General features: G+C 51.6%; 1 protein-coding gene across 1 annotated transcript in view; it reads left to right on the top strand.

The window, feature by feature from the left end:
- The window catches only part of COLQ (collagen like tail subunit of asymmetric acetylcholinesterase), a 54191-nt gene that overhangs the window by 23504 nt on the left and 12072 nt on the right, over window positions 1-18615 (top strand). Inside the window, exons 2-11 of the mRNA XM_031466959.2 lie at window positions 1693-1805; window positions 2968-3072; window positions 5732-5776; window positions 6093-6119; window positions 7835-7906; window positions 9627-9689; window positions 10159-10185; window positions 10772-10816; window positions 11378-11413; window positions 14029-14109. Coding sequence (XP_031322819.1) covers window positions 1693-1805; window positions 2968-3072; window positions 5732-5776; window positions 6093-6119; window positions 7835-7906; window positions 9627-9689; window positions 10159-10185; window positions 10772-10816; window positions 11378-11413; window positions 14029-14109 — 614 coding nt within the window. The remainder of the gene's footprint in view (window positions 1-1692; window positions 1806-2967; window positions 3073-5731; window positions 5777-6092; window positions 6120-7834; window positions 7907-9626; window positions 9690-10158; window positions 10186-10771; window positions 10817-11377; window positions 11414-14028; window positions 14110-18615) is intronic.

Here is an 18615-nt window from a genome sequence, read left to right as displayed (position 1 = left end):
AGTTTTCCAAAAAGGTTGAACCAATTTTCACTCCCACCAGCCCACGCATGAGAGTTCTGGCTGTGCCACACCCTGGCAACCTTGGATGTTTTTGGTCCTTTTTGTTTTAGCCATTGTGGTGGGGGTGTGGCGGTGTCATCCGATGTTCAGCGGCCATGGGATGGACACATAGTCACACAGGGGAGCTCTAGTTGGCAGCACGAACAGCTGCAAACAGCGACCAGGCACAAAAAGAACCCAAAGGGTTGACATGTATGTCAAGTGCAAACACAGGCCCCAGGAGTCCCCAGGGCTGGAGGTGGGGGCGGTGGGGAGGGAGCAGTGCAGGGACCTGCGGGAGCTGACGGCGCTGCTGGTGGCTGCGCGGTCCTGTGTCTGGGCCCTTGCACCCACTTCCAGGGCACGCTCCCTGTGCAGCAGTCTACTGGGCTGGACACTTAGGATCTGTGTCCTTTCTGCGAGGTGAACTTCAACACCGAACACATGCCGACATTGAACGTGCGTGAGTCTCCACGTCACAGCAAAGCTGTAAGGATCCAGGGCCATTGGCCTACCTCTTTACATCTATGTCTTTTTTTCTTTTAATAATTGTTGGCTTTTATATTTTTTATATTCTTTTTCATATTCTTTTTCATTATAGGTTATTACAAGGTATTGAGTATAGCTCCGTGTGCTGTACAGTAGGACCTTGTTGTTTACCTATTTTATATATAATAGCTAGTATCTGAAAATCCCCAGCTCCCAGTTTATCCCTTCCTCCACTCTCCCCCCCCCCCGGTAACCATGTTTGTTTTCTATGTCTGTGAGTCTGTCTCTGTTTTGTAGATAAGTTCATTTGTGTCCTTTTTTAGATTCCACATATAAGTGATAGCAGATGATATTTGTCTTTCTCTGTCTGACTTCACTTAGAATGACAGTCTATAGGTGCATCCATGTTGCTGCAAATGGCGTTATTTAATTACTTTTTATGGCTGAGTAGTATTCCGTTGTATAAATACACCACAGCTTCTTTATCCAGTCACCTGTTGATGGGCGTTTAGGTTGTTTCCATGTCTTGACTATTGTAAATAGTGCTGCTGTGAACATTGGGGTACAGGTGTCTTTATCCAGAGTTTCCTCCAGATATATGCCCAGGAGTGAGACTGCTGGATCATATGATAACTCTATTTTTAGTTTACACTCACATCTTAAGACATTAAACTGTCGCTCTCTGGTGAGCATGGGTGACCCCGAATGTGTGTGTAGAGTCTGGAGTCAAATGCGTGTTTGAAGTTGTGGCTCTGGGTCTAATTGGCACTGCCTCCAGCCCTGGCTGCCTCCTGCTCTGAACAGTTCCTTCCAGGCACAATGTCAAGGTTATTAACAGACACTGCCTTCTCCCTGTTAGTTGGGGGGCACATTTTGAGTCTGTTTGAACTTTGCATTCTTTGTCCCATCTACAAAGTGAACAGTCAGCATCTGGAGAAGGAGACCTGGACCTTCTAAGGTTGCAGTGTCTGCACTAGCTGCTCGCTTACTCAGAAGGTGGTGGAGGGCTACGTCAAGGAGAAGCAGGAGGTGTGCTCACATCTAACAGGCTGGAGAGCAGACGCGGACATCTGGGGAGGCATGCAGGTCTCCCCCTGGGCTCGGGGGGCACACGAAGGCCCTACTGCTGACCCGCACTAATGAGCAGTGCTTTTCTCTGAACAGCCCTTCCCGGCCTGGACCAGAAGAAGCGTGGCAGCCACAAAGCATGCTGCCTGCTGACCCCCCCTCCGCCCCCTCTCTTCCCACCACCGTTCTTCCGAGGGGGCCGAAGCCCGGTGAGTACCTCAGGGCCGGGGCGAGAGCAGAAGCCCGGGCCTCAGGCCCACCACACAGCCCACCCACACCCCTGCCATTTGGACACTTTGCAGTTTGAGGTGCGCGTCTGTTCTCCCACTGTCTTAGACTCCCTGGGAGAAGACTCCCAGGGAACTGGACTAGGCGACGTGCCCCATCTTCTCAAAAACAATGAGGGATTTATGACTTTCTGGGGTCCCATTAGCGGCCCAGACCAAGAATTTCCCCTTTTGTTTTTCTTCTCCCCAAGTGAAATTTCCTTCCACAGCCTGTATCTAACTTAGACCATCTCCATGAAGTGACACATGAAATAGTCCTGTGAGGGGAAATGGAACTGGGGAAGAAGGGAAAAGGTAAGGAAAGTGCGAGATTTGGGATGCTGATCTGGAAGACAATAGGCCAGGGCCTTCCAGGGACTTGAGATGCTCAGATCTTTCCAGAAGCCCTTGGACCTCTACCATCCAGGACAGTAGCCACTGGCCCTACATGGCTACTGAGCACCTTTAACATGGTCAGTCCCAGTTGAGATGTGCTCTGAGCATGAAATACACACTGGATGTATTTTATAAGAATGTAAGATTCTCGGTAACTTTCTATGTTGAATATACATTGAAATAATAATATTTGGGATATATTGGGTAAAATAAAATACTTCTTAAAATTAATTTCACTTGTGTCCTTTTATCTTCTTAATGTGGCTACCAGAAAAATGTGAAAGACACAGGTGTCTCACATTTTATTTCTGTTGGCCAGTGCTGCCCCGGACGTTGGATAGAGGCCCCTGAATCAGCTTCCTAACACATCGCAAGTGGCCATTATGTCTCCATAGAGTGACGGTTGTACCTCTTCCCTTCCAATTTGGATCCCTTTTATTTCTTTTTCTTGTCTGATTGCTATGGCTAGGACTTCCAATACTGTGTTGAAGAGACATTATATCTCTATAATCTATTCAAGCCAAGTTTGTCTCCAGAGCAGGTGAGAGAACAGGAACTGGGGGCCCGGAAGTCGCCTTCTTGGGATCCCCACTGAGGTGTCAGGGAACTGCCAGCCTGGGGGCTGGACTGTGGAACAGGTCTGTGTCCAGGGGTGTGACCCTTCTGTCCCCCAAGTCTGACCTGTAACCTGTGTCACTTTGCTTTGAAGCTTCTCTCCCCAGATATGAAGAATCTCATCCTGGAGCTGGAGACCACACAGGAGCCCCTGTGCATGCAAGGGTCACTCAGCTCCCCTGGGCCTCCGGGCCCCCAGGTCAGTGCATCCCCCAGGCCCTCTGCCCTGCCTCTGTTCAGAGCAGGGATACCCACTGGGCAGAGCTGCCCTCTTTAATGTGACATGGGGTGTTTTCCTTCCCTGGGTTGCCTCTAGTTCCAGAGACACGTGGATAGAAAACTGGTTCTTCTTGGGGTGAATTCTGCCTCCCAGCTTTCCTGTTGATTTCCTTATGTGTGCAGTGGGGCTGATAGCTTCCCCTGCAATACTGGATTCTGGGGTGACCAAATGAGGCGCTGCCCAGTTGGGCTTGGTTATCATATAGTTATCGTCAGACAAGCATTGATGACAGTGTGACCATGGACCCCACCAGTGGACGCAGGGGTGCCTGCATTCAGGGCAGAAAAATGGAGACAACAAGGAACACGTTACCCTAAGCTTATTTGGGCCCCCAGATACCAGGCAGCCCATCTCACCCCACCAGAGCTAAAGTAAGGGTGAGAGACAAGCAAAATGCCAGAGAAAGGATTTTCTAGGCCAGCAAAGAGTACCCTCCATCCAGAGACCCTGCTTCACAGACTCCCGCCCCTCTGGCCAGCCTGGGAGAGGGGATCCATCAAGGAGGGACGTCCCCCGGCCTGGGCCTGCTTCCCGTCACAGGAGGACTGAGACAGACCCCTCATCCTGGAGCAAAGCCTCTGCACAAGGGACTCTGCCCACACCTCTTGCATCAGCTCGCATGACTGCCACTGCCCGCGCTGTGTCTCTCCGGTCCTCAGCGCCCCAAGCTTTTTCCGGTCTTAGGGCCTTGGTGCTTGTGGCTCTGGCTGTCTGGGACCTTCTTCCCCCTGATTTTTAGTGTGACCAGCTCTCTGGTCACTCAGTGTGCATGCCCCTATGCAGAAATGCCTCCCCCACCCACCCCATCTGCAGGCACCTTCCCTGTCTCTCTCCAGCCAGTGATCTGTCTTCATTCTCTGCATAGTTTTCTCCTGTTGTTAGAGTTTTCTTACCTTTGGTGCCTGATCTTTCTGGTCTCCCCTCCATAAAATGTAAGCTCTGTAAGATCAGCAAACAATGATCCAGGGGTCCAACCCGGCTTGTTTTTGCAATTAAATTTGATCATCTCTGGCTACTTTTGTGCTGAAGGGCAGAGTTCAGTTGAGTTGTCATGACAGCATTGCTGTATCAGAGGCACAGCCTGAGATATTGACTCTTTGGCTCTTTATAGAAAAAGTGAACTGGCCCCTGATCTTATGAGCAGGGTGGTTGTCTCCCTTGCTCACGTGCACCCAGCCCACACCCGTGCGTGGGGAGTAGAGGTTCCCCTTGCAGATTTGTTGAATGCAATGAGGAAAACAGGACCTCAGACCCTGAGTTGGCCAGAGCTGCCACAGACGGGCTGGGAAGTCTGCGCAAGGGCAGGGTAGGCACCAGAGGATCCCCTCTCGGGGGGTTTCCATCGTCCCACCTCTTGTGGTCCATGCGAACAGTGTGTGACTGCGTGAGACCCCACAGAGCACGAGAAGGGAAGGGGGTCCCTGCTGCCCTCAGACTGCCATCTCCAGCACATGTGCAGTCCCGCTGTGTAGAGCATGCTGGCCTGATAACGATAAATATTTCTAGCCCATTTGAAGAAATGGAAAAAATGGAGGCTTGGAAAAGGAAAAAGAGTGGAGTTGAAACTCTCCCTCCTTCCCTCCCTGAAACAGGAGTTTCTGTTGGGAACCAAAGACAGTGGTTCCCAAACTTTTCTGCACATCAGAATCCACCGGGAGCTTCAAGAATCCCTGATGCCTGTGCCCCTTGGAAATTTTCAAAGATCCCTGGGGGGTTCTATTGTGCAATCGGCTCAGGAACCACTGGCCCAGGGGGCCGGGCCGTCTGTAATTTGGACAAGCATTATAGAAATCCTATTCCAAACAGGCTTTGTGCGAGGCATGTCCACCTGCAGGTCTTGGGGATGAAGTGGTGGCCTCGGGGTTTGATGGATTTCCTCTCTGCTGTCCTGGGGAGCTTGGAAAACAGTTGGCAAGCTAAGTGTTTCACAGACACGTGAACAGAGAGCAGCTGCGCTCTGCTGTGGGTGTGCCGGGCTTTAGTGCAGCGGGTGCCGGAGTCCCTGAGCGGGAGTCGGCCCCGCTCCCAGGCAGTGGGACCCAGATGCACTGTTCCCTTGCCCATGTCCTTAATATCTTCAAACAGAAGGCTTCTGCTGTACCACTGAGGTCTTCTTCAAATTCACTGTGGGAGTTTCTGAGTCCGCTGCTCTTGTGTGCAAAGCACCCCTTCCTCTTGTCGGGGACACTTGGTAGGAGCAGCTGAAAAGGTAGGAGAGGTGGTGAGGCATCTTGCTTTCAGCCAGTAGCCTTTCTGCAAGACTTTCTAGTTGCTCTCACCAAGCCCTCATAATGTTTCAGGCAACCCAAGAATTCCAGGGAGCAAATGACAGTCACGGAGCGTGGGTGTGTGAGCATAGCAGTAACACAGCTCAGGGAAAGCTGGGGGAGCCGGAGCCTGGGCTGGAGGGCTGGAGGGTCCTCCCCGCGGTGCCTGGAGCCCTGAGTCTGCAGAGCGAACAGGGCCACCGATGCAGGCACCCAGGGTACCAGGACCCCCACCACCCCGTCCCGCCTCCCTCCCCGCCCGTCCTGCCTTGGTCTGATGTTCACTTTCTTCACTTCTCTTGATTGTGCAGGGCCCACCGGGGCTTCCTGGCAAGACAGGACCAAAGGGAGAAAAGGTATGAGCCACCGCTTTCTTCATCCCACGTCTCCTGGGTAATTGCAGCCTGTTTTCTCGGGCTGCCACGGAGTAGTTTCCGGGTGAGATTCCAAAGCACGTGCTAATCCCGCCTTTGTGGGTGAGGACTGGCTCCATGAAGACTGGGCTGCTGTGAGTGTAGGACCCCACCGGTGGGTCTCAGCATGGCCAGGGTGCTGTGAGCCGCCCGGGGACCCAGCTGCAGGGGCATGCCCAGTCATCAGCCCTGCAGAGCCCTCTGCTTCCAGAACTTTTCCTCCAAACAGCCTCTCCTTACCTCTCTTCTCCATCCACAGGGGGAGCTAGGCCGACCAGGAAGGAAGGTATGGAACATGCCCCGCGTGTGTGTGAGTGTGTGCACCCCAGGAGTGGGTGGGGACCAGCCTTGCACCTCTGCGGCCCTGATACCCAGGTGGTCGATGATGGCTCTTCCATCCCCATGACAGTAGCCCACTGTGCAATCTGGAGATGCAGCCTGCTCCTGCCAGCATTCCGACGTCTGCTGGAGGCTGCCAAGCTTGGCCAAATATCCCCCAGCCTCTGCGACCAGCAGATAAACCCTCCAGGGCCCCAGTCAGTGGCACAAAATGACTCTCCCTGTCAATTCAATTAAACTGGAGTAAAGTGTCAGACAGAAACAATGGTTTTGCTCCCAGGCCCAGCCGAAATAAATGAGAGTCGCTTCAGGTCACGGGGACTCTGAGTGACCCACACATGTTGGTAAGACTCCCATTAGTGTCAGGAAGGAGTAAGCCAGCTGCGACTTGCTGTGGTCAGTGGACGCTGGCGCTGAAACTGTAGGGCTTGGTGGTGGAAGGAGGTGCAGTGCTTTGGTCAAGGAATAAGGTTCTAAAGATAAATTACGATTTTCCCAGGTAAATGTCTTATTCAGATGCTTTCACTGTCAATAAAGGCCCCAAGCAGAACTTTGTGAGGCAACGTTCCAGCTCTTTAGGGCACAGCTGGCAACTCCAGCCAAGGCCTGGTGGTCGTCTGAAGTGCTGGGCTGGAAGGATGCTGGCCTGGCCCCCAAGCTCAGAACTGACAAGTGCCATGAAGGACTGGGCACATCTGCCAGGGCTGAGAGAGGCAGGAGCAGAACCTGGTACACAGGCCAGCATCTGTGATCTCTGATTTAGGGGCCAAGCCTCCCACATCTCCAGTGAGGCTTACTGAAAGTAGCCAGTGGGGGCGGAGGTCAGGACAGACCCCCAGTGGCCGCTCCCTGGGGCTCTCACGGGGCACACTCCCACAGCTCAGCAGCTTACGTCAGGGGTTCCGAGACACAGAGACAGAGATGGGACAGGCTGTGTGCAAGTGGATGAACCATCGAGGGGCTCTGTCAGGAGAAGCCTGAGGGGAGGGGGCCTCAGAGGGGCAGGGGCAGAAGGCTGGTGTAGGGTGGGATCAGGTGACATCCAGCCTCAGGCTGATCCCTAGGGGAGCCCTGGAGTCTGCATCGTACCACAGAACTACAGAACTCGTCCTGCCTTGACAGAAGGGAGCTGGGCTGTGGGCTGCAGGAAGGGAGAGGTACATAAACTGCTAGGCAGCTCCGAGCACCCCTCAGACTCCACCGTCACAGGCTGCAGGAGTGAGTTGCTACAGCAAGGAGGGAACGCCCTGGGAGGTGGGCACCCGAGTCGGGGAGAAGATGCGGAGGGAGTGCCAGCAGCATCGCTGCAGCTCCAGGCATGGTCCCTCCCCATACGCTGCCTCCCGGGGGCATGCAGGGAAAACCGGGGGTGGATGGTGGAGGAGGTAACGATGGAAGAGCTGAGACGCTGAGAACCCCTTCCCCACCACCTTCCGTGTCGTGAGTGGAAGTCTTGTGTGTGGACACGACGTGGCCAGGGGCTTCGACTTACAGCCAAGTGACCCAACTTTCTCGGCCATCAGTCTTCTAAGGGCGGGGATGGGGGCCCTGGGGCCACGCTTGGAGGCCCACACTTCCCTCTGGGCCCCAGAGACAAATCGGAGTCTTTGGAAGGAGGGGAACAAAGCTAGCTGTCCTGACTTGTGTTCTTTGTCTTTGAAGGGTAGACCTGGCCCCCCCGGGGTGCCTGGCATGCCTGGGCCTGTCGGCTGGCCCGGCCCTGAAGGCCCCAGGGTAAGTGTGACGTGGTGTCAGAACCAGAGGGGAGAAGGTGGCAGCTCCCCTGGCCCCTGGCCCATAGTAGGTGAAGCTCCCTTCCTGCGGGGCTCGGGGGAGGAGGCAGGAGGGACCATGAGGACTGCCCAGAGGTCCCCAGACACTCCTGCTTCCCTTGGACCCAAGGTCTTGGTCAGTCCCACAGCTCTGCTCCTGCGGGGTTGGCGGGGAATGAGGGTCCTGGGGCTCCTTGTCCTGAGAGTTAACGTGCAGTTAGTTATTCAGCTTTCCTGGGGTGACCCTAGAGAGCTGGTGTCCAGAAAGCTGTTGGCCTGTCCTGCTCATCGGCAGGGCTGGGGGTCAGGGCACAGGAGTTCGCTGAATTCATACATTCAGAGAGAGATCACCAAATGCTGGTACAACCCCCTTCCTCAGGCAGGTTATGAAAAGCCAACATGTCCACACCCACGTCTTCGGGTACATTTTTCTCACTTTGATCCTGGACCGTTGGGTGTGGAAGCCATGACTTAGAAATGTGACCTGCCAAAGTCAGGGGTGGGCAGGTGAATGTCACATTCTGCCGTGACTCACTTACTGGCTGTATTTATTACGAGGATAGAAAATTGTTCCCAGTCCTCTTAGGAAGAGTCCTGAGGATATTTCTTTAAAAATCCACTACACAGAGCTGAGCTGCCCAACATGGCAGCCACCAGCCATGTGCAGCTTTTGAGCCCTTGAAATGTGCCCCGTGCAACTGAGGAACTGAATTTTAAGTTTGAATTGAAAAACCTTTCCTCTGTGCAGTTATTGGAAAACATTTAAGTATCATGGAGTGACTTGAGTATGTGAATTTGCTTTTTTCTTTAACTATAAATTTAATGAAACCTAAATACAGATCAAGTGTTTTGGATGAAAATCTCGCACCTGGATTGAGATGTGATTTAAATGTTAAATACACAACAGGTTTCAAATATTTATTATCAAAAATAGAATGTAAAACCCTCATTAGTGATTTTTAATTGACATGTTGAAAAGATAATTAGATTAAATTAATTAGAGGAAATAAAATATGTTTTAAACTTAATTTCATCTGTTTAGTTTTACTTTTATTGTGACTTCTGAAAAAATTAAAAATTAAGTATGGGGCTCACCATATATTTTATAGTTTAGTGCTGTTTTAGAGGATTTTTTTAGCACAAAAAGTACTGAAAGTTCCAACTGTAAACCATTCTAAGATCCCAGCCATGAGTCCTAGCCCCCAGCCTCCATGGTAAATACCCAGAGTCTCTTGTTCATTCTGCTTGGCTGCAGACCTAGGGTAAGAGTACATGGGAATATCTGAAAGATTCTCCCTATGTAAGAGCAGAGAAGGGGAAGTTTTGGGGGAGCTGACACCCTGTCCTTTGAAGCCCCGTTGCCTGCACATGCTCTCCCCTACCTTTCACAGCTCTTTCTGGAAGACCAAACATCAGTCCACTTACAGTATCTTAGTGAGTGTTTAGTTTGGAGACAGTCTCCGCCTTAGACAATTTCACTCTCTGTTTAATCTCAAACACCAGAATGAAGCGTGGAGCATGCAGTCATGGGCGAGTGAGCTAGGCAGCATTGGGGTCCTCGGAGTCACAGGCCAGCCCCAGTGTCCCCATTCCCACCCTGGTCTTGCCCGTGCCTTTCCTGGTTCACTTTCTCTAGGCAGTGTCATTGTAGCTCTTTTTCCCTCTTTTTCTGATTCCCACAGGGTGAAAAAGGCGACCTAGGTGTGATGGGCTTGCCAGGGTCGAGAGGACCAGTGGGCTCCAAGGTCAGTGCGTTGGTCCAGACAAATGTTCCCAGGCTCTGGAGTAGCTGTAAAGATGGGGACTGAGTGGCTGCGTACTGGGCTGGGGACTGTCACAGATGTTGGAGAGCCCAGTGTCAGAGTGCGCCTGTCTCTGCCGGCCCGTTGGGGGATGTCATGCCCTGGGATGTGGGGGTGCAGGGAGGCATTCATGCTGGTCTCCTGAGCTGCGAGGCTAGGCCTCTGTACAGCAGAGCAGATGGAAACTTTTGTTCAGGCCTTTGGGGGAGTCAGAAGAGCAGTGTTCTTCTTAGGCCTGGTGTAAACCCAGCCCTCAGGGACATCTTTCAACTTACGGCTGCAGCCCCTGCCCCTCAAACTTGCAGTGCGACGTGCAGACGTCACACCTCCACAGTCAGGGCTTCCTTCGCTCTGGCACCAAACCCACCGGTCCTCCGGGGCTGACTGTCAACGCACCTTCGCTTTCTTTCAGGGCCACCCTGGATCCAGAGGGGAGAAGGTTGGTGCCCGTCTTGATGGCTTGGTCTGGGCTGCCAGGTCTGGGGTCAGTGATGAGCAGAGGGGTCCCCGGGGGTCTCTCTAGGCGGCAACTGCAGCCAGCAGGCCGAGATGTGCCCCGTCCCTGTCAGTGGCTGGGAGAGGGAAGCGAGGGCCTCTGGGGCAGGCCTGGGGCAGGTCGGGAGGAGCTCCTGGTGGAGGTAGAGGCCCTCACGTGGATCGGGTGAGCAGCTGAGGGTCATGCAGGTGGAGGTGAACGGGGTGCTGAGGGAAGGTGACAGGTGTGGGTCCAAGACCAAGCTTCTACCACACAACCATGTCATCTGTCAAAAATGGGGCAACACAAAACCCCAGCCAGACATTAGGGACACATGTCCTAGAGGATAAGAGAAAGTCTGGGACCCAGAACCTTCTATGGGTTGTCCTCTATTAATGTAAGAGGTCTTTGGGGTCTAAGTAGGAGGTATGTCACAAAGCATTCCTTCCCGGGACCAGTCTCCACCCCTCTGAGTCTGTTTCAGTTTGAAACACTCTGGTTTTCCCCCCATGGTGTTAACTCATAGATTCTCTCCTGTGGTTCCTCCTAGGGGTCCAGAGGTGAAAGGGGGGACTTGGGCCCCAAAGGAGAAAAGGTAATGGGAGCATAAATGGCAAACTACAGTCACCGTGGCAGCCCCTGCCCACCCCATCTTGTGGCTGGCTGGCTGGCTGACTGACTATCTGACTGACTGACTGGCTGACTGGTTGATTAACTGGCTGATTGACTGGCTGCTGACTATCTGACTGACTGACTGACTGTCTGTCTGTCTGACTGACTGTCTGTCTGTCTGACTGGCTGGCTGGCTGATTGACTGGCTGTCTGGCTGTCTGACTGACTGGCTGACTGGCTGATTGACTGGCTGACTGACTATCTGAATGAATGACTGGCTGGCTGGCTGTCTGACTGACTGACTGGCTGTCTGACTGGCTGATTGGCTGTCTGGCTGTCTGGCTGTCTGACTGATTGGCTGTCTGGCTGGCTGTCTGTCTGACTGACTGGCTGACTGGCTGACTGACTGGCTGACTGACTGAATGAATGACTGGCTGGCTCAATGACTGACAGGGCTCTATCTTGAAAATGGCTGACCAAGCTCTTCACAGCCCTTCCAAGCATTATTTCAGAGGAGTCACTGTGTTTGTTGTTCTCTTCACAGGGTTTCCCAGGATTTCCTGGAATGTTGGGGCAGAAAGTAAGTACCTAGAAGTAGTAAAAATAGGCCTCAGTAATGAATTAGACCCTCTAAGTACAGCAAAAAGCGGTCTGCCGCTCCATCCTTCAGGGAGGGAATCAGTTGTCGCTGTGGGAGGTTCTGGTTGGGAAGGAACGTGTTCCTGAGACGTCCCTCCAGCTCAGCGGGAGGAAAGGACGCCCACCCGAGTGGAGAGAGGCCTTCTCTGCACCTCCTGTCCTTAGGGCTGTGGGACTGCTCACAAGCAGAAGGCCTGGTGCCCAGGGACTCAGACTGGAGCTGTGCGCGGGGTCGGGCGTCCGCGGTTAAAGCCGCTGCTGCCCGCACGCAGCTCGGCTCCCTCGGGGGCGCCCCTGCAGCCCGGGGCACGCAGAGTTACTTCAGTGGGTTTAGATGGCTCAACGGTCTTTATTTGATATTTACATTTTTAAATTTTAAGTATTTATTTAAGTATTTAATGGGATTTCATGGATATGTTGCTTGGGACAAGGCTTAATAAAAAAGGCTGTAACCCAGTTGACTTAAAAAATACTCAGTGAGTAACAATGGAGTGGGGTGCAGATGTGATGAAAACTGTGAACATGGCAGCTGACTGACAGATTTTTAATGTTAGCGGTAAATTTTCCTTCGGGTCAGGGTCTGGGGAAGAGGACTGGCGGGAGGGTGAGGGGAGGTGTCAGAGAGCAGAGAGAAAGACTGTCTGAACAGCCACGTCCAACACCCACCAACCTAATGGCGGTTCCTCGGGCTGTAAGGTGTTAACACTGGAACCTCGTTTTTCCCTAAGCCTCAGAGTGTGATATTCTGCAAACAGGCAAATGGGATGCTCTCTTAGGATTCTAATTTTTTTTTCAAGTTTCACCCTAAAGTTTTATCCTCCAAACTTGAACGATTCTGTAATCTGACTGCCTCCCCTCAGTAGATCCTATTTAAATAATGTCAGTCATCTGACAGTATTATAATTTATCCCGGACTGAAGCTGTCAAAAGCTCGGTGGCTGCTCCCCTACGTAGAGTGTTGGGTTGCAAAGAAATAGATGAATTATCTGAGCAAATGAAAGGAAACATTAAAAGAGAGAAATAATTTTATTAAAAAATATTTAGCCCAGGTTTTCATTCAGTGCCACAGAGGACATCAAGGAATACTGCATCACTGTAAGATTAAGTCTGGCAGCTTCTCTGGTCTCTGCCCTATTTACTAGACTTGCTGTAGAGAGTTCTCTTCCCTCACGGCAGCCTGTTTTAAGACGGAGCTGATATTATAACCTTAATTAGGTCTTAGGAGAGAAATTAGATCAAGACATTACTGGCTGCTTCCAGCTGCTGGTGAGAAGGACCACACTTCCTTCAGACAATGTTCCCCCCGCCAAAATACGCTGTTTGGGCTGCTGGGTTCTCCCAGCCACACACGACACTCCTCAGCCCCCTCTAAACAGCCGAGGGAAACCATGCAGACATCAGGGCCACAGAGAAGCCACCCAACCCTCTGACACTCTCTCCCTGCCTGGCATGTCGAAGGACCGGACGGATTGGAAAGAAATCGCAGATTTAAGGACACTTCTTGGCGAGGCAAGATGTTGAAAGCCTGACAGATTCGTGACATTGGCTGAGCTGACGGGTAATCTCAGAGTTTATGCCCAATCCTCACTGAATACTGGTGTCCCCTGGAATTTTCCGTTGTGTTGCAGCTCCTCCGAGCTCCCAGCCAGAAGCTGTCAGGGCTTCCTCGTTGTCTCAGAGTGGCTGGAGCAGCTCCTCACGGGCACTGGCTGCTCAGTCACGGACACTGTCACGGTTCCAGCTGCTAAACTTGGCTCGTGGTGCTGCATCCGGGGCTGCAGCAGGACTGCTGGGGGTGGGAGTGATGCCCTGCGGTGGTCACGATCCAAAGAAGCCACAAGTGGGCCTGGAATCCTGGAAGAACCAGGAAGGAGGAGAGAAACCAAGATGGAGAGATGGGTTTTACTAAGGCTGGCCTCAAACTCTGGAATTCTGCACTCGGTGCATTTGGTTCTCACAGTTCAAAATAGGGCTTCTCCACCAGGAGTATTGCTTTCCATGCCTCTTTGAAGAATTCTGTTGAGTATCTGAACTTATGTCTGAAACATCTCCCCCCGACAAAGAGTTTGTATCTGAATCTAGTGGAAGTGAGGTAGAACCCAAGCCCATTTCGGACTGAAGAGTGAGGAGATGCAGAACGTGGGCAGAAACTTCCTGAAGACGACCATGGTCAGAACTGCCTCCGACCGTTCAAAAACCCACAGATTTGAATCTGTGCTAAATAGAAAATAAGACACAACGTAAAATTTCAACAAAAAGAGCAAGCCCTTTTCCCTGATGCTGCCGCAGGCACGTGCGACAGAAACATAGGTGGTTATTTCGGACCCCAGGATGTGTGCTGCCTGGTGTGCAGACGCCCCCTCAGATGGCAAATCCCTCCCGGGGCAACCCCTCCTCCCCTCCTCCTCCATGAGGAGGACTCATCGCTCTCCTGTCTCCCGGAGCAGCCCACCTGGGAAAGACTGGGAAGGACCAGGGACCCTGCCCTCCTGGCCCGTGACTGGACAGAGCTGGACAGACCACATTCCCCTCTTGCTTCTCTTTTCTTCCTTCCAGGGTGAAATGGGGCCAAAGGGTGAGCCTGGGATGGCAGGACACCGGGGGCCCACGGGAAGACCAGGAAAACGAGGCAAACAGGTAAGGACCCCGAGGGCTGACCATGTCCCTGAGGTCACCCTCCTGACCTGGAGTGGGGTGGGACAGGGACACTCCGTGGACGCGGGCAGCATCCTCTGGGCGGGTGGGCAGGGCAGCGCCACTTCTGGGGCACCTGGGCTCTCGAGGCTTAGCCAGGGTTTGAGGCGGGTGGGGTAGTCCAAGTGTCCAAGTCTGGAAGCAAGGGTGCACCTTCCGTCCATAGCATGGGTCTGTCTTAACCAAAGCAGAACCAGATCTGCTTGTGTGCCCAGAAAACCTGCCTTTTGCCTTGATGCCCAGACACAGATGGAGTTCTGGAATCAGCCCAGATAGTTCCCTGCTGGTCAAGGGACTTCTGGTCCATTGGTGAAGGACCCTCTTTATCGGCACTACTCAGGGTGTCAGGGGATTTTTCCTTCTGAATCCCCCTAGGCAGCAGGCTCTTGTGTCAAACCACATGCTGTGAGTGGAGAGGAGAGAGGACGGTGTTGGCCTGGGCTGCTCTGAGCCACCCCAGTGCCACAGGGAACCGCTCCTCTTTGTGAGAATGGACTGCCCTCCTGAGGCCAGTGCCCCTTCCTCTTTCGGCTGTCAGTCTGTTGGCATTTTATCTCCTTTCCCGTTATATGTGTGACATATGATCATCACAGAAAACGGAGAATTCAGAAAAACAGAAAGGAGATGATCTAAAGATTTAACACCCTGCATAACCACGTTAGCATTTTGGTATACTTCCTCCCAGTGTCATTTCTTCTGTGGACTTGCCAGTCATTTGTTCCTTTTATAGCCAATATACAGTTATTGTATCTTAAATTTTTAACTTAAAAATCACAGTGTACACGTTTTTACTTGTTACTGCAGATATATTCATTAAGCATTTTTTATTGAAGTACAGTCAATTTACAATGTTGTGTCAGTTTCTGGTGTACAGCATAATGCTTCAGTCACATATACATACATAATTCATTTCCATATTCTTTTTCATTCTAGGTTACTACAAGATATTAATATAGTTCCCTGTGCTGTACAGTAGGACCTTGTTGTTTACCTCTTTTATATATAGTAGTGTGTATCTGCAATTCTCGAACTTCCAATTTATTCCTTCCCACCCACTTCCCCCCCAAATAACCATAAGTTTGTTCTCTATGTCTATGAGTCTGTTTCTGTTTGGTAAATAAGTTCAGTTGTGTCATTTTTTTTTTTTAGATTCCACATATAAAATGATATCGTATGGTATTTTCCTTTCTCTTTCTGGCTTACTTCACTTAGAATGACAATCTCCAGGTCCCTCCATGTTGCTGCAAATGGCATTATTTCATTCTTCTTTATGGCTGAGTAGTATTCCATTGTATAAATACACCACATCTTTTTTATCCAGTCATCTGTCGATGGACATTTAGGTTGATTCCATGTCTTGGCTGTTGTAAATAGTGTGCTGTGGACATTGGGGTACATGTATCTTTTTGAATTAAGGTCCCTCCAAATATATGCCCAGGAGTGGGATTTTTTGGATCACATGGTAAGTCTAGTTTTAGTTTTTAAAGGAATCTTCATATTTTCCATAGTGTCTGCACCAGCAGTGTGGGAGGGTTCCCTTTTCTCCACAGCCTCTGCAGCATTTATCATTTGTGGACTTTTGAATGATGGCATTCTGACTGGTGTGAGGTGATACCTCATTGTAGTTTTGATTTGTATTTCTCCAATAATTAGCGATATTGAGTGTTTTCATTAAGCATTTTTAAACTTCTTTTTTAAATCTCTGCATCGGATCTTAGTAAAGGAGTCACTGGTGGGTTGCTTGGACAAGGGAACCCTAACCAGACGCTATGTAACACTGAGACCTACCCGTGTGGTGGGCACAAGGCTTATCCCATTCTTAAATTTCCATTCTCTCCTTTGGCTAGATCCGTGGTTCTCCAATTTTAGCTTACATCAAAATCGTCTTGGGGTAAGTACAGATTCCTGCCCCAGGCGTAACGGTTGTAGTTCCAGATTTGTGTCTGCTTGTCTGCAGCACCTTGGCCTCTCTGCCCAGAGGCTCTGACACAGCTGGGGCTTCGGCGTGGGCTGTCGCTGTGTGTAGGGCTGTCCCCGTGAGTCTGACCTGGGCCGGGCTCTGAGCCATGGGAACACTACGAAGCCAGTTCCGGCCTTTCCGAAGTGAACTTAGGAATGACACAGACTCCAACCCGGATACATCAGATTCCACAATAACTTAAAAAAATTTTTTTAGACAGTTTTTCTTCATTATTTATTTGACAGCACTAAGTGCTTTATGAAAAGAGCTGAGGGCAGCTTCTCTTCTCTGCGCCTGAATCAGACATGACACCGATAAACCACGAGGGGGCATGAAGACACATGATTATCCTGGGATAACAGAAAAGATGCCACGAGAACTTCTGACATCACAATGTTCCCGTTCAACTTTTAAAGCTTTACAGTTGGTGGCATGGTCCTGGCTTCACAATGATGCCATAGATAACCAATTTCCTGAAAACTAGGCTCAGAAAAAGAAGAAAAAAAGGGGAAAAAATCTTAAAGAAAATATGTTCTCCCCTACTGCTGTGTCCCATCCAGAATTTTTTCTGTTTGGGGTTCAAGAAGCCAGCTGGCTTCTGTCGTCCAGTTCCTCCCTTGGGCAGTGTCTGTCTTGTCCTGCTCAGGGCTGAAGCCAAGAAGGCTTCTTGACCCTGTTGAGAATGATTCTGTTGGAGCAACTGTAAAAACGACACCAGAACCGTGTCTGGGAGCTCAGAGAGGTTAGGGGAATGAGCCCATCTTCCTGCAAGATGTTATAAACGACCTGAGCGTATCCCAAAGCCCGGGGCTTGTCTAGTCAGCAGAGGCTTGAGCATCAGCCTTGGGAACCTGGCTTCGTGCTTTCTTTTCACCATGAATGAATTGCCCAGTGGGTGCAGAGTGTCTGTTGAGCCAGTGGGGCTAAGCATTTCTGGAGGTTACTGTCAGTCAACCCACATCCTGGAATCAAATCCAGATCAGAACTCCAGATCCAGAAGGACTACAGAGAACACCGACCCAGTTCCCTCCACGGAGTCGCCAGGAAGCCGAGGGTCAGAGGGTCCCCAGGACCCTCAGCCGAGCTGTCTTGGGTGTGAGAAATTAGAGACTCAAAACCAGCTTTTCCCCCTGGAGAGCAGCTCTTGACTTGATCATCCAAACCTTCAGTCAAGGAGCCAGAAGAACTTCCTGAACAGGAGTCACCAAACTCTGTGGCAATAAAGGAATAGAGTGTGCTTTTCCTGGAAGGCACTGCTCTGTGAGTCCTGCTCAGAGATGGGCTGTTCTGAGCAGATGGCCGAGAATATTCCATTCCTGCTGAGGCCACCACGAGGAGCTCTTCCAGCTCCTTCAAGCTGTGGTGCTTCCCATGCCGGCTGACGTGGCTGTTAGGAAAACAAGACTTGACCACGGCTATATTGAGATGGTGTGACTTCCTCAGCCACCAGGGCCCCATCTTGGTGCCTCACAGGATGCTTCAGCTTGGCCAAGGCTCAAGATCCCTCCATGAGGAGAGAATTGGAGACAGACTCTGACCTCCAAGTCCCAGATTAAGAGTTTAAGAGCATCTTGGACATTGCCGAGAGAGCCTCCAGGGCCCTGGTGATCAGGCGGCAGGTCACACGTCACCATTGGGATGGAAAGGAGGCCGGATTCTCATCCAGGTGGGCAAGGCTGCCAAGCGCCAGCGTCTGAAGGGGACCAGGCTAAGTCCCTCAGGCACCAGTCCCCATCCTGGGTAGCCCAGGGCAAGAGCGGACAGTTAGCAATGTGTTTGGGGGAAGGACCTCCAGCCTGTGCCAGCCTTGGTTTCTGGGGTCGTTCCTAAGGGCAGCCCTGGGTGGCGGGGAATGTTTGCTCTTAACCCTCCCAGAGCAGGCGGGGGGAGGACACCCCAGGTGGGACGACCATACCTGCATGTGTGCCACTTGTTAACAATCAGGACTCCTCTACACACGTGAAAGAGGTGAAACCAGGCGGGTTGCCGTGGTCATCAGCCCTGGGTTCTGCACAAACCACTTTTCCCCTCTGACATCTCTGTTAGCCTCACGACAAGCCTGAGCAGGTGTCTCTCACCTGGCTCCATTTCACAGATGAGAAAATGGAGGCGCAGAGCAATGACATGAGTTCCCCGGTCTCGTGGCCAAGATGAAAACCCAGAGCTGTTACCTTGGAGCCAGCAGGCCACGTCCCCTTTGTGCGTTCAGCTTCTTCCTCCTCCCTCTTTGATCCAGGGGAGGGAGGGGAACAATGTGGACAGATTCCAGCCCATGGGGAGCTGCTGTCTCCTGGAGAGACACCGATGCAGTGACCACACGAAGGAGCGCGGGTGGAGTCATGATGGGGGATGGATTCCAGGAAGGAGAGGGCCTTCGACCAGAGAACGGACTTGATCAGGTCAGGAAAGGCTTTCCGTGATGGTGATGCTTTAGCTCAGAGAGGAAGGAGGGAGAGTTAAGCAGGCAGAGGGGCGGGAAGAGGAGTTAT

The sequence above is a fragment of the Camelus dromedarius genome, chromosome 2, assembly GCF_036321535.1.
Source record: "Camelus dromedarius isolate mCamDro1 chromosome 2, mCamDro1.pat, whole genome shotgun sequence".
Taxonomy (NCBI): domain Eukaryota; kingdom Metazoa; phylum Chordata; class Mammalia; order Artiodactyla; family Camelidae; genus Camelus; species Camelus dromedarius.
This window is presented reverse-complemented; position numbering and strand designations above follow the sequence as displayed.